Source organism: Urocitellus parryii, chromosome 8, assembly GCF_045843805.1.
Source record: "Urocitellus parryii isolate mUroPar1 chromosome 8, mUroPar1.hap1, whole genome shotgun sequence".
Taxonomy (NCBI): domain Eukaryota; kingdom Metazoa; phylum Chordata; class Mammalia; order Rodentia; family Sciuridae; genus Urocitellus; species Urocitellus parryii.
In genome coordinates this window covers 16607605-16623484 of record NC_135538.1, presented here as the reverse complement: position 1 = coordinate 16623484, position 15880 = coordinate 16607605, and the positions used below count along the sequence as shown (strand labels likewise).

Sequence of the window (15880 nt, the reverse complement as noted above, 5' to 3'; positions counted from 1 at the left end):
TAGCTCAGTGGTAAAGCTCATGCGTTCAATATCTAGTGCGTACATATTTAAAAGTCAAGGCTATTCCTTTACTATTCTGGGCAAATTTTCAAATTAGATCTGTGATTCATTCAACAAATGACATTAATAAAAAATAAGGTTCTTCATTCGGGCATCTCACATTCTAATATGGGAAGAAACACAACAAATACACAAATTATAACAGATGACAAAGCTGAAGGTACAGCTCAGTGGTAGCACAGATATTTTACATGCATAAGACCCTAGGTTTGAGCCCAAGCACAACCAAAAAAAAAAAAAAAAAAGGTGGTGTGGTGTTGGTGCATGCCTGTAGTTCCAACTACTCAGAAGGCGAAAGCAGGAGAATCACTTGAATCCAGAAGTTTAGGAATTTAAAGTCAGCCTGAGCAACATAGCAAGACATTGTGTCTTTTAATCCCAGCGACTCAGGAGGCTGAGACACAAGGATCACAAGTTTGCAACCAGCCTCAGCAATTTACTGAAAACTTGTCTCAAAATAAAAAGGGCTGGGGATGTGGCTCAGTGGTTAAGCACCCCTGGGTTAAATTCCCAGTACAATAAAAAAGGAAAAGAAAAAGCTGAATGTGTTGGCACATGTTTATAATCCCAGCTATATGGGAGGCTAAGGCAGGAGGACCATCAGTTTGAGGCTAGCCTGGACAGCTTACTAAGATCCAGTCTGGGCCTGGGGATGTAGTTCAGTGCCTAGCATATGCAAGACCCTTAGTTCAATCACTAGTACTGTAAAAGAAAAAAAAAAAAAAAAGGCTGTTACAGATAAGCTGGGACATGGATCTACAGAGAAGTATGTAGACATAGATTCAGGGTACATTTTAGTAGTGGCATACACAGGACCTGATGATGGATGGATGAATCAGATGTGAAAATATGGGAAAGAAAATAAAGGTTACCTCAGTGGGCATAGGTGGTGTATAATTTACTAAAATACTAAAATGGGGACTACTCAAAGGAAGCAGACATGAGTATGGCTATTAAGAGTCCCCTATTGCCAATATGACCTCTGAAAAGCCTACTGGAAATCCATGTGGAAACACCCAGTAAGTAACAGGGTACAGAAATTGGTAATTTCAGAGAGACATCATTTCTGAAAAGAAAGACTTGGAAGTCATTGAATATATACAGCATTTAAAACTATGACGGCATGAAGTCACCTAGAATCATATCTGAAATTAATCTACCTATAATCATCATTTGGGAAGTTTGATTAAAGTATGCTTTCCATTTTCCAGTGAAAAATTTTATTCAAAAGACTGGAATAGAGCTTAGGGATCATGTTTTTAAGAAGAACTCCAACTAATAATTAAGGTGAATCTGAGGAGACATAAAATTCCACCCATTTAATATTAACCTGCTTGTGTTCACAGAAGCACAGAAGGCTAATAACACCTCAGAGGATTGTTATGAACATTAAATTAGAATATATGTAAAGTACCTAGTACATAGTAAGTATTCAACAAATGTTAGATCAACTTACACTTCCATTAGCGCTTGAAGGAATCTTGGTGAGGCAGTGTGGTGTGGTAGAAATAACATGGGCCCTGTAATCAGACAAACCTGGGTTCAAAGCCTAGCCCTTACACTTAATTTGTGTCTGACCTTGAGCAAGTTACTTATCTAGCTAAGCTTTGTTTTTCTTCATCCTGCCTCATAGTGTCACAGGATTAAATAGAATCTACACATAAAAAGTATTTTGCATTAAATAAACTGTGTAACAGTTGCATAATGGAATCCTAAACAGCCAGTGAAAATAAAAGTTACATGTAATAACATGGAGAAATCTCAAACAAATAAAAGAAACCAACACAGAAGAATATAATAAAATGATTACATCTAAATAAAGAGTAAGCAAAATGAAATAATATATTGTTTAAGGATATATATACATATGTGATAAAAATTGGAGAAAAGGAAAAGATCTGATTATAAACTTTTTAAACAATGGTTATCTCTGGAGGACAGAAAGGGAAGTGATTATTTAAGGATTTGTAAAGTACTGATTGTTGGATATAAGGCTTCACTTTAAAACTATTTAAAAAACACCATCTGTTACTTCAAAATAAAATTTTTTAAACAGCTTAACTAAAAAAAATATCAGTAGTATTTAATCAAATTTAACAATGTTTCATTTTCTAAGTCTATGCGCCTAAAGAATTCACCCAAGTTTATCCAAAATTCAAGACCTGACCCAGGTCTTTTGGCTCCCATCCAGTGATGACCCCATCTTATATTTTACTACATAAATAAATCACATTATTATATATTAAATTTTTGAGTTTGCTTACCACTTTGATAGTACTTGGAATCATGTGTCCATCTGAAGCCAGTGCAAAGGCCGAAGTCAGTCAATTTAATATGACCATCACGATCAATCAAAATGTTATCAGGCTTAATATCCCTATGAATAAAACCCATTTTATGAACACTTTCGACTGCACAAGTAAGTTCTGCTATGTAGAACCGTGCCAGATTTTCTGGAAAGATGCCCATTCTAATTAAGAGGCTCATCATATCACCCCCGGGAATGTAATCCATCACAAAGTATAAATTGTCCTTATCTTGGAATGAATAATATAATCGAACTACCCATTCATTGTCAGCTTCAGCCAGTATATCTCTCTCAGCTTTAACATGTGCGACTTGATTTCGAAGCAGAACATCTTTCTTTCGAAGAGTTTTTGTTGCATACAAAGCCTTAGTATCTACTTTTCTTGCTAGACACACTTCACCAAATGCTCCTATTCCTAGGGTCTTTATCTTCACAAACATAGACTTGTCCATTTTAGCCCTTTTAAGACGAATGTAGTTAGACTCTTTTTGGCAAAGCATCTTTCTCATTTGATCCTGGGCATCTTGAGATAATCCAACCTAGGTAAATAAACTAGATGTTAAATGAGGAATTGTCATCTTCAATATTCAGTATTAGAAATAGCTTAGAAGAAATTCAGGCATATATGTAAAGGTTAAGTGCACAATAATTTTTAATAAAGCATGTTAGACATCTAGAATGTATTTCAGAGAAAATTAAATGATCAAAAGTGTAGCTTAAGAGATAGTTAACAGAATGCACAAAGTAACTATGCAAATTCAGCTAAGGGAAACAAGAAAATGAGGATACCAACAGTCAGCTTTCTCTTCTTCTCTAATAGAACACTCAAAGAATAGCTTTCCAATGTGCAATAAAACATATATTTGTCCACATGCACTCTCAACTGTCTCCATGCATATTCATCCCAAATGATAGGATTAGATTGCCTTCACTAAATGCTACTTTTTGTGGATGTCTAAGTCTTAAATATTCTTCCTCTCATTTTATCCTATATGAAAAAAAATTCTTGCATTCCAAGCTCATTTGTTCTAAAAATAAATAAATAAATAAATAAATAAATAAATAAATAAAAGTGATGTATTACAAACAGAACAATGCTTTCTCTACCCTATCAATCCTTTTCCTGTTCTCAAGAAGTAGGTACTAGTTATTGATACTCTTTTTTTACCTTTCTTAGAGCATCAGAGAAGGGGTAGGACTCAGCTCATTGCAACCACAAAATTAAGTGTCTCTATCTCATTTAAAAGGGACAAATTGTTTGGCTACAAAGTATCTTTTAGATATTTTGGAATATTTCAAAAAATAGTTGGTGTGACTCACAGAAATAGAAATAAAAAAAACTTCTAAGTAAATATGGAATACCTGATTTAGAAGGGTTTCTTTTGGCTAATAAAGAACTAATTAATAAAGATCTAACTGAAGGGTCTAATTGGAAAAAGAATTCAACTAGAAAAGTAGAGCCTAATTTTAGAAATGTCAAGACTAATTAAAATATAGCAACCTCATGCTTCTGTTAGGATGCACATTTCCATGCAACATCTTCTAAGAAAAGAGTGGCATGCCAAACTTAGTAATATAGAACTGTTTCTCTTAAAATCTTACTTGCCTACACAGTAATGGAGGCTACAGAAGTCAGCAAAGCTTCCAACACCATAAAAGTTTAAATCAGCTATTAGTGAAAGTGAAGAGGAAAAAGGAAAAATGAACTAAGAAAATACATACAGACAGACTTTAGTAAGAAATTCTAAGAACTACAATATGGATAAAGTCATAGAAATAATCATGGTTTTACTCAAACACAATTTAGTTTATAATAAGAATAACAATGTTGTATATAAAATCTGATTCAGAATAATCATTTTTGAAGAATAACTTCATAAAGTATGTGAAGTTGTTAAATCACAAGTTTGAGCTTCTTGGATTTTGACTGGTAATAAGATGAGAAATCAAATCTTCAAATTCTAAGCATATGATAAAAATGATAATGGTGATGATGATACTATGTAGTATCTAGTAAAGAGATTTATGTAGAATCACAACACAAATCAAAATGATCAAAGTGTTTATATTCTGACTTATTAATATCAGCGTATTTTTCTCAGAACACTATTAAAATGAAATTAGAAGAGGAAACTAATTGATGAGATATCTGATACTTTGACCCAGATATTTCTCACTGATTTTTGAATGTTGTAAGATAATGCACAAAATCTAGAAAATAACCCTTATTCCAATTTCTGTATAAAATGTTTATATATACCTAAACCAGTATATTATAAATTATATATTTTTAAAATTTACAAGAACTTTACTACAGGAAATTCTGAGTAAATCTTGAAATACTAAAATAAAATGCTATAATAAAAAATGCTTTAAAGTTCATTCACTTTAATGACTGATAATATATCTTGCTATAAGAAATAAGAAACATACTGGAGCACAATATTTTAAAATACATATCTAGGAAACAGATGATTAAGTATAAAATAGTTATTTTAAAAAGTTTTACCCGCATCATTTCGTTCTCTAATTGTTTTTTACGATGCAGACGTTGCTGATGAGATTTGAGGACATTTTCTACATGCTGCTCCATAAAGAATTTAAATGCCTGAGGAGAATAACTCTGAATACGAGATTCTCTTCGCTCTTCATCTTTCTTGTTTTTCCTAACAGTGATAGGTGAAGTTGTAATCTGCTTCTTTTCTTTATCCCCACTATCAACATTTTCAAAACTTTTCTCACCCTCATCTTCATTGGATAAGCTAGGCTGATCCTCTTTACTAGATTTATTTACAGGTTCATATGGAGGAACAGATGGGTTTTGGTGTAGCAGATGTTTTGGATAAGGTGGTGGTGGACCTTGATAGTTTGGAGCTTCAGCAACAGGTGGCATAACAGCCATATTGGAAGTAGTACCCTCAGAAAAAGGGCTGGGTTGAACAGTCTGAATTGGTTGTGGTATCCAAGAAGGGTGGGTAGGTGCTAACGCAGTCTGTAGCTCTGGTTTTAATACACGCATACTTTTCACAGGCTGTTGAATGGGAGCTGGTGTGATCGCAGTGACTGTTGTAGCTGAAGGCTGAGAATTAGCAGAGTGACTTGTTCTATTTCCTAAGGGGTTATTAAACGAATTTGACCTCACTGGTATGTTAGGCTGCCATGTAGGAATCTCATGCCCGCTGCTTGGGGATGACTGGGCAGGAGCAGAAGATGACTGAGGCCAAGTTGTCTGCAGTCCAGGTATATTAATGTTATAAAGTTCCAGGTTATGACTGTTTCTGTTTGGCACTATCATAGACTGAGGAATATTTCCGTTTGGGTATGACGAAGGAGCAGCAGACCCCCCTGTTTGTAAAGCAGAAGGGCTTTGTCCATTAGCTGGGGTCAGAGGATAGGGTGGGGGTGGCTGCCGATTCACAGTGCCAGCAGGGACAACATTTTGGTGCATCATAAAGTCAGTCTGACCACCACCATTCTGAATTCCAGGTCTCCCTGGTGGAAAGTTAAATTTGTTAGAACTCTGCATGATGATTGGTTGTCTGCCCACAGGAACAGAACCAATGCCTCTCTGTCCCTGGTTAGGAGGATTCATGGGGGAAGTGTTAAGAGGTGGTGGTGGATAGCCCTCCTGCCATGCCCCAGGTGGAACAGGAGAGATTCGGGAGATTACATATTCCATGTTCCCAGAATACCTCTTTGTTTGAGAGTTTGGTTCCCAAGATGGGGGAGGTGGAGTTGTACCTCGTGGAGGGGGAGTCTGGCCTCTTGGAGGTGGTGGAGGAGTAACACTCCTTATTTGAGGTGGTGGTGGGGGGTTCACTCTCTGTCCATTGCTAGGGTGAGCTTGAGCAAATGCTGTGATACCAGATCCAGATAAAGGTCTTCCTACATCTGTCTGTGAGTTGGGACTTTCAGAACGGTAGACCACACTTTCTCCCAGAGGTGGGCCATGTCTCTGAGGAACTAAAGATTCTTTAGAGCCTTTCCAGCTTTGTTTACGGTTAATTGATTGTTGCACACTCCCTATGATAATAAAAGAGAAAAAAAATCATATTTTTAACCTCTTGCTTCTGAAAACTTTAGCTTAAAATTCTGATATGACTAAATGATACTCGAGTTTCAAGAATTAAGAAATTGGGAGGCTGAGGCAGGAGGATCATAAATTTGAGGTTAGCCCCAGCAACTTAGCAAGACACAAATTAAGAAAAAAAAAAAAGATGGGTGGATATAGTGATAAAGTACCTCTGGGTTCAATCTCCAGTATTAAAAAAAATAATTTTTATTAAGAAAATGGGAATAAGTTCAAAAGATCTATTTGTACAACATGGTGACATAGTTAATAACAAAGCATTGTATCCTTGAAATCTGCTGAAATTTGAAATGTTCTCACCACCAAAAAAAAATTATGTGAGGCACTGCATGTTAACTATCCTGATTTAGCCCCAAAAGAAAAATAATTATAAAATAATGAAGCTTGTTTATTTTTGACTAATATATTCTTATGGCTCAAAATTTATAAGGTACAATATAGAGTTAGGATTATGGCTCAGTTGGTAGAGTGCTTGCCTGGCATGTACAAGGGCCTGGTTAATCCCTAGGACCACCAAAAAAAAAAAAAAATCAAAATAATACTTTTGTCCCTTATCCCAGCAGTTTCCTTCACTAAAGGTAACTAATGTCATCATTAGTACATGAGAGGAAAGTAGTGTATTTTCTATGTAGTATTGTGCCTGCATTTTTCTTTTTTTTTTTTCAAAGAACAAAGCCTGCATTTTTCTTTCATTTAAAAAATGGAGGTTCTATATCAGCATATAAAGTGTTTCCTCATTTAAAATAATGTTATGCTGGGCACAATTTTATACACCTATAATCCCAGGACTCAGGAGGCTGAGGCAGTAGGATCACGAGTTCAAACTCAGCCTCAGCAACTTAGAGGCCCTAAGCAGCTCAGCAAGACCCTGTCTCTAAATAAAATATAAAAAAGGGCTGGGGATATGGCTCAGTGGTTAAGTGCCCCTGGGCTCAATTCCTAGCACTAAATAAATAAATAAATAAATAAGCAAATAAATAAATAAATAAAATGTTATCATGTTTTTCCCACCTATTGTATAGAGTATCTTAATTTATTTGATCAGTGCCTTAACAGATAGGCATTTATATTGTTTCCAGTCTTGTGTGTCTCCCCCCCCACACACAAAGCAATGAAAAATTTTGTGCAAATATAATTTCATATATATATACATATATATACGCACAGGTATCTGCAGATAAATTTCTAGAGACGAAACTACTGAGCCAAAGGGTATGTCCATTTGTAATTTTGATAGATACAGCTACTATTTTTTTTTTTTGGAGGGTTCTGGGGATTAACCCAGGGGTGGTTTACCACTGAGCTACATATCCCCAGAACATTTTATTTTTTTATTTTAAGACAAAGTCTTGCTAAGTTGCAGAGGCTACCTCGAATTTGCAATCCTCCTGCCACAGCCTGACTTGCTGGGAAAATAGGCATGCACCACCATACCTACTTTTAAGTACATTTTAACATGGGTTTTAAAAGAAAAAGTAGGGGATAACCAGCTGAACATTTCATACAGTATAGTTTATAGTATCTGCCTTTGATGGAGTTTCTAAACAAATGAAATAAGCAAGAAAATGGACAATATATTTTAAAAAGCAGCATTTAAAATGAGACAGACTGTCCTCTCAAAAATATATAAAAAATTTTAAAAACACTGTTGAGGCTCAGAAAATGATACCCCAAAGATCTGACATGCTAAACTGGACAAAATGTCAGAACTAAGGTCTCCTTCACCCATTTCCCCAGGGTCAGTGATTCACTTTCTCAGAAGCACTTATCTGACTATGGTAAGTTCCCTTCCCAGAAGGAAAGCAGTTGTTATGAAATCTCATTAACCAGGAAGGATTAACCACTGGAGAAGAGACTGAACTCAAATATCAAACCTACAGCCCAAAGAAACTTTGTCCCAGGCCACTGTCTATTCTTGGACTCATTCATTTCTCCTAAAAGAAAACCCCACAAATTGAAAGGTTAATATTATCTTGAGAGAAAATAATGTAATAATGTGACCAAAAAACAGAACAAAATAATATATGTTCAGAATGTACAGTTTAGCACTTTGCTTCATCTAGGCTGTAGCAGCATTTTGGACTTCAGAGAAAGTTATCTCTCTGGGCAAGCCAGACAAGTCCTCCAGGCACAAGGCCCAGTCTCACTTTCCTCAGAGAGCCAGCTGAGGCTAATACCATATCACTCATCCATTTTTTATAAGTTAAAAATTTTTTTTTAATTTAAAAAGAAAATGGGGGGTTGGGGCTACAGCTCAGTGGCAGAGCGCTTGCCTAGCATGTTCAAGGCACTGGGTTCGATCCTCAGCACCACAAAAAAATAAATAAACAAATAAAGGAAGCATTGGGTTTGATTCTCAGCACTGCATATATATAAATTAAAAAATATAGTCCGTTGACAACTAAGAAAATATTGAAGAAAAAAAACAGACCCAAGATTGTACACTATATTGTATACTACCAGAGAAATGAAAAGCTGTGCTCTATTTGTGGAGCTGGGGATATAGTAGAGTGCTTGCCTTGCATGCACAAGGCTCTGGGTTCAGTCCGCAGCCCCCCTGCCCCAACAAGCTGTGCTCTACTTGTGTACAACAAACCAAAATACATTCTACTGTCATGTATAACTAATTAGAATTTTTTTTAAAAAGGGGGGGCTCCTCTGGGAGGGTGACTTAAGAATTCACTGGATAATGATCCTGGGTTGGGAGCTTTGTATTTTCCAAGAACAAAAAGAAACCCAGTCCAGTCACAGAGCATCAGATGAGGAGAAGAATGGTACTAGACGAAATATGATAGGTAACCAGACTATGGAGAAGAATTTGTAAGGAATTCAAAGTCAATGAAGGCAGCAGAGTTAGAGTATCCTCTATAAAGGATTTAAATAGCAATCTTATCTATCTTATTATGGACTTGGTTAATAAAACTTTGGTCATGGGAAATAGGTAGATTGATTCTACTATAAATTCCTAATTAGTATCCTCAAATGACTCAGCATGACCAGGAAATTTTATTATTTCTTTGGTCTCCACTATTACCATCCTCAGTCTCCTGAAATTGTCTTCTTATTCCTCACTCATGACTTAAGCAAATGAATTGATTTTCTACTTCAGAGAAAGGAGAAGACATTAGAAAGTAACTCCCTTATCTTCTCTATGTAACACAGGCCTATCTAGGCCTATAAAAGCAGAATGATTTGCTCTTTGTAGCTGATCCCCCATCCTATGTTTTGGATCCTATCTCTTCTTGGCTTCTCAGGAACCTTAACTGATCCTTCTCCCTTGAATATTTAAATTCATCCTCTTAACTGAAGAGTATTCAGGTTTTTGCTTTGTTTTGTTTTGTTTTAGTGGTGCTGGGGATTGAACCCAGCGCCTTATGTATGCTAGGCAAGCACTCTACCAACTGAGCTATATGCCCAGCCCCTCCAGTTATCTTTTAAACATGTCTATGGGGTAGAGATACAGAGTCTGTCTGGAAATTCTGTCTGCTCAAGTTTGTTGTGAACCTAAAATTGCTTTCAAAACTAAGATCTACTAAAAAAGAAAAAAAAAAAAAGGAACATGTCAAAATAAATAAACAAAGACAATTCTTTCTCCACTTCCATTCAGGCCTCTACCTCAAAATGTTTTCTAGAGCTGGTAGACAACTAATAGTAGTCCAACATCAGTTAAGTATAGAAGAATAAGAATTGAGGGGCTGGGGTTGTGGCTCAGTGGTAGAGCATTTGCCTGGCATGTGTGAGGCACTGGGTTCGTTTCTCAGCACCACATCGAAATAAGTGAATAAAATAAAGGTCTATTAACTACTTAAAAAATATTTAAAAAAAAAAGAATAAGAATTGAATTTTTGTCAAACATGGGGCCCAAGCCTGTAATCCCAGTGATTTATGAGGCTGAGGCAGGAGGACCAAGAAAGTGTTCAAACCCAGCCTCAGCAACTTAGCGAGGCCCTAAGAAACTCATCGAGACCCTATCTCTAATAAAATATAAAAAAAATGATTGGGGGGGGGCTGGGGCTGTAGCTCAGTAGTAGCACACTTACCTGGTATGTATAAGGCACTGGGTTCGATTCTCAGCACCACATATAAATAAATAAGCATCTATCAACGATTAAAAAAATATTTTTAAAAGGGGGGGTGATGGGGATGTGGCTCTGTGGTTAAGAGCCCCTGAGTCCAATCCCTGGCACCAAAATAAATAAATAAGTGATAGAACTTTTACAGAAATTTGATGGAGCAATCTGATGTCTATTAAGCCTTATAATAAAATATTTGGATTTATACTTTGTCATTTAAAATTTTAATTTTCCAATTCATTTTTATTGTATTTTATAAATTGATTAATTTATAATTAATTGGAAATTAAAGAAACCAAAGCTCTTCACCACAGATTATCTGCATCTTCTGATCTGTAGTCACACATTGTACCCCACCACAGATTATTTAGGAAGCACTACTCTTGCTGATGTCTTTCCTTATTCTCTTGTCACAGAAAAATTTCTCTAAGAGTTGCTATATATTGGCCAGGCATGGTGGTGCATGCCTGTAACTCAGGAGGTTGAGGCAGAAGGATCACAAGTTCAAAGACAGCCTTAGCAACTAAGTGAAGCCCTGTTGCTAAATAAAACCCAAAAAGGGCTGGAAATGAGGCTCAGTGGTTAAGTGCTTCTAGGTTCAAGCTCTTATACACCCTCCACAAAAAGTTGCTATATTTGTGTTCTTTTCTACCTCATATCATATTGATTCCTCAGCCCTCTTCAATCTGAATTATATTCCTACTACTGGAGAAACAAGTTACCCTATAATTATGAATTATAACCTCTTCCAAAATCCATGTCGAAGCCCTAACCCCTCATTCCCCTTCAAATGGGACCACATATGATAATTAAGGTTAAATGATGTCACTAGGGTGGGCTACAATGCAATATGACCTCTGTTTCTATAAAAGAAAATCTGGACAAGTGTACTGGCACATGCCTGTGATCCCAGAGACTCTGGAGGCTGAGACAGAAGGATCATAAGTTTGAGGCTAACCTCAGCAACCTAGTGAGACCCTGTCTGAAAAATAAGAACCAGGGGTTTAGGGTTGTGGCTCAGTAGTAAAGCACTTGCTTAACATGTGTGAGGCACTGGCTTTGATTCTCAGCGCCGCATGTAAATAAATAAAGATCCATTGACAACTAAAAAATTAAAAAAGATAATAATAAAAAGAAAAAGTAAAAACTGGATGGAAGATGTGGCTCGATGGGTTCAATCACATACACACACACATACACACACATACATATATACACTTAAATAACAAATAAATTTATGCATGGTATATTAAGTGAATAAAGTAGGATTCAGTAAGAGGCCCCTTCCCTTTTGCCCCAGCCACAAGAATCAAAAATACCTGTGTATTATAGATTTACTCAGATTTCCCTTGAGAAAAGACTGGGAGCAACACATCAAAATGTGGAGTTACTAACAGTAATTAGTAATTACTGTAGTAATTACTAATTACTATTAGTAATTCTTATCCAAATATTCTATAATGAATACATTTTACTTTTTTATAGTATGAAAAAATATAAAAAAAAACTTGTATAATGTTATGTTGGGAGGAAATGATTCATTTAGATTATGATACAACCAGTCAAGTAGTTTGCAGACTAGACTGCTGCTTATTAGAATTACCCATTAATTTTTAAACATGAAAGTTTCACCCTCAAAGTAATTCTGGCATAACACTATAACTTTATAGTGTTAAAATTTCAGACTTTCATTTATTGGGCTGCTTTTAAAAATTTCTAAGACCAAAGACTTGACATACTTAAGTGTTTAAAAACTGTACCATAAAAGAGACTAGAAAAAAAGGTTTGATGAATCACCTGGTTTCATGCTGGCATTAATAGGTCTAGCAGCTGCTGCAGCCATCTGCTCCCGCCGAGGATCTTGGTAACTCATTTTACTAATGAATTCAATCGCTGCTTCTATACTTCTGTTATTAGTTTTCTGAAGAGCTTGTATAACCATATCCTGATATGAAGTTTAAAAACAAAACAAAACAAAAAAAACTTTAAATCTTATAATTAATAAAAGAGAAAGAACACTGAGATCAACCAGGGAAATTCCTAATTATAAATGACAAAGCCCCAGTTCTTAATATCAATATTCTATTTGCAACTATTAAAAACAAACAAACAAAAAAAGGACTAAACTTGGCATTGTGCATGTTAGGCACGAACTGTGCCACTGAACTAAATCCCAAACTCCCCAAAACCCCAATCTCAAATTACTAAAGTTAAACAAAGAAAAACTTTAAAATGTTTCTTGAATATTTTCAGCTTTATATAATGTGTTACTGTTTCCTTCTAGGATTAACTTCTTCAGGGTACAATTATAACGCAATTTTGATTATTTTTCATTCTTATATAAACAGAGACTACCAGAATTTTTTTTTTTAAAAGCATCAATCAAAGTACTGGAAAAGACATTTTTGTATCATTAAATATTTTATCAAGCAACTTTGCCACTATGTATACTAATAAAAGAACTACAAAGTTCTGGTTTTTATCCTCTTAAGAGGTTACATTTTCAGGAAATTATATTTGTAGGGGCAAAAAAATATAGGAAAAATGGTAAAAGAAAATACTAAACTAAATATAATAATTATGTGATGAAGATTTTAAGAAGTTAGATAGTAAAGGGGGTGACTCATAGTGGGGCAGGGAGGGAGAGCATGGGAGGATTAGATTAATTCTAGATAGGGAAGAGGGGTGAGAGGGAAGGGGAGGGGGAAGGGGATTAGCAAGGATGGTGGAATGTGATGGTCATCATTATACAAAGTACATATATGAAGACTTGAATTGGGTATCAACATAACCTTATATACAAACATACCTTAAATACAAACATACCTTATATACAGAGATATGAAAAATTGTGGAATATATGTATATTAAGAATTATAATGCAAAAAAATGTTCATATATAACCGCATAAATTGACGTGAACATAACTTTATGTAGAGATACGAAAAATTGTGCTCTATATGTGTAATAAGGATTGTAATGCAAAAAAGAAGAAGTTAGTGTGATGCAACAAACAGGATTTGGAATTAGACTGATCTGAGGTTGAATTCTAGCAACTCAACATAACTGTGTGAATTCTGGTAAGTTAACATTTCAGAATCTGTTTCTTCAACTATAATAAGTTACAGGGTTGATGTGAGGAGTAAATAAGAAAATGCATAAAGCACATAAGTGCAGTGCCTAGAGCTCAAATGCTAGTTGTCTTCCTTTATTACTTGTCCTTTATGTTAAATGTAAACCCAAATTATACACTAACATACAGAAAATATGATGACATGCAGTTTTCAAGAGGGAGGCAACAACATATTTGTTCTAGAGGATTTAATATTTTCAAATGATATCTAAAAAATAGGAAATGGCTTAGAAAGACTAATGGGTGAACAGGCTGCCAACAGATGTCAACATCTTATGTAAAATGACTGGAAGATGAATGTGAGAGCAAACAAAGAAGGATCTGGTAGAAACCTACTGACTACTTAAGATCCATTCTCCCTTTCTTGAGAAGGTTACACTTCTTGTTTCTGGAATAATTTTGCTATCTCTCGTTCAGGTACTGGTCCTTGCATCCTGTTTCCTAGGGAGCTAATACAATACCTGCACTAGAGAATGCTGCCACTAAGAAGTAAAAGTTGACACTAATAAAAAGTTCCTGGCTCTGATCTTTAACAGTATGAGCCAACGACAGCTATTTAAAGTGAATTGTTATCTTGTTTAAAGAGTTGTTTTGATTTTTTTTCATTTTTAAACTGACAAAGAATTTTAATATTTAAATGTACAATGATGGAGGAGAGTTTTTGTTTTATTTACTATTTGAACTCAAATTGTTCTCTCTGTAATTTATTTTTTATTATTTATTTATTTATTTTTATTAATTTTTATTGTTGGTTGTTCAAAACATTACATAGTTCTTGATATATCATATTTCACACTTTGATTCAAGTGGGTTATGAACTCCCATTTTTACCCCGTTTACAGATTGCAGAATCACATTGGTTACACATCCACTGATTTACATATTGCCAAACTAGTGTCTGTTGTATTCTGCTGCCTTTCCTATCCTCTACTATCCCCGCTCCCCTCCTCTCCCCTCCCCTCTTCTCTCTCTACCCCATCTACCATAACTCATTTTTCCCTCTTGATTTTTGTTAAAAGTGACCAAACTCAATCCCTAACTGAAACAAAAGTACAATATGGTCACATTTAATGCCAATTAGATTTTGCAAATTTGTAATGAGATACAAAGAAACTAATAAGTCTCATTTTGTATGCAAATCTGAAAGAATACAAATCACCTAAAATTAGAATTCCTGAGGGAGTGCTTAATTTTAAAATGGTTAAACCAAGTGTACTATAAATATGCTATTATCTATCACATGGCAATGCCATCTTCACTGGCAAGAAAATTGGCACCCATTGTCCTTTTTCAATATGTGGAAATCATATTCTTCTTAATTGCACTGGAATTTCTGCCTATATTTTTTTATTATGCTGGCAATTATTTAGTTATGTATTTTAGTATTAGGGATTTAACTCAGGAGCACTCTACCACTGAGATACATCCCAGCCCTTTTAATCTTTTTTAAATTTTGAGACAGGTTTTCACTAAGTTGCAGAGGCTGACTTTGAACTTATAATCCTCATGCCTCAGCCTCCCAAGCTGCTTGAATTGCAGGCATGCATGGCTTTTTTATCTTAATATTTATTGTTATGTTTTAAACTATTTTTTCTTTCTGTAACATCAACCAAGGTTCACTAAGTAGGGGTGTAGTGACACTATAAAAGAGTATCCTCAACTGAATAATTCTGGAATAAAACTCTTATGTGACAGGAAAACATTAGTGTGACATAATTATGCCTGGTTTTCATGTTTATAACCCAAAATAAAATCCAGTAGACAGTATGATGGCACATGACTATAATAATCCCAGTGACTTGGGAGACTGAGGCAGGATGATTTCAAGTGTGAGGCTAGTGTGAGCAATTTAGCAAGACTCTGCCTCAAAATAAAAAATAAAAAGGAGCTGGGATGTAGCTAAATTGTAAAATCCCTTGGTTCAACCCCCAATACCACGACCCCAAAAGAAAAACCAAAAAACTCCAGTGACTGTATATTGTGTGCATGCATCAATCCTATCAATCCTGTTTAACATTTATTCCCATAAGGAAATTAATCTTGAAATATTTGAGCTTTCAATTCTTAAGAGTTACCAGAAACACATTCTCAAAAAGAAGAAGAAGGAAAAAAAAAGAACCTGCCTTGAACTTGTCATAGTTAATAAAATGGAAACTGGCTAAGAATTTTGAAGTATTAAGTTAGGCTTTGAACAGTATAAATTCTACAATATAATG

General features: G+C 35.2%; 1 protein-coding gene across 2 annotated transcripts in view; it reads right to left on the bottom strand.

The window, feature by feature from the left end:
* Lats1 (large tumor suppressor kinase 1) overlaps window positions 1–15880 on the bottom strand; it is a 44318-nt gene that overhangs the window by 12767 nt on the left and 15671 nt on the right. Inside the window, exons 3-6 of one of the 2 annotated variants that reach the window (XR_013344225.1) lie at window positions 12329–12476; window positions 4878–6391; window positions 3975–4037; window positions 2882–2907 (exon numbers count right to left, since the gene is read on the bottom strand). Coding sequence is in view for 1 of the 2 variants with exons in the window: in XM_077802200.1 (XP_077658326.1) it covers window positions 2325–2907; window positions 4878–6391; window positions 12329–12476 (2245 nt within the window). In the remaining variant the exon portion in view is untranslated. Of the gene's footprint in view, window positions 1–2324; window positions 2908–3974; window positions 4038–4877; window positions 6392–12328; window positions 12477–15880 lie in introns of those variants that run through there. The other variant, XM_077802200.1, reaches the window with a different exon arrangement.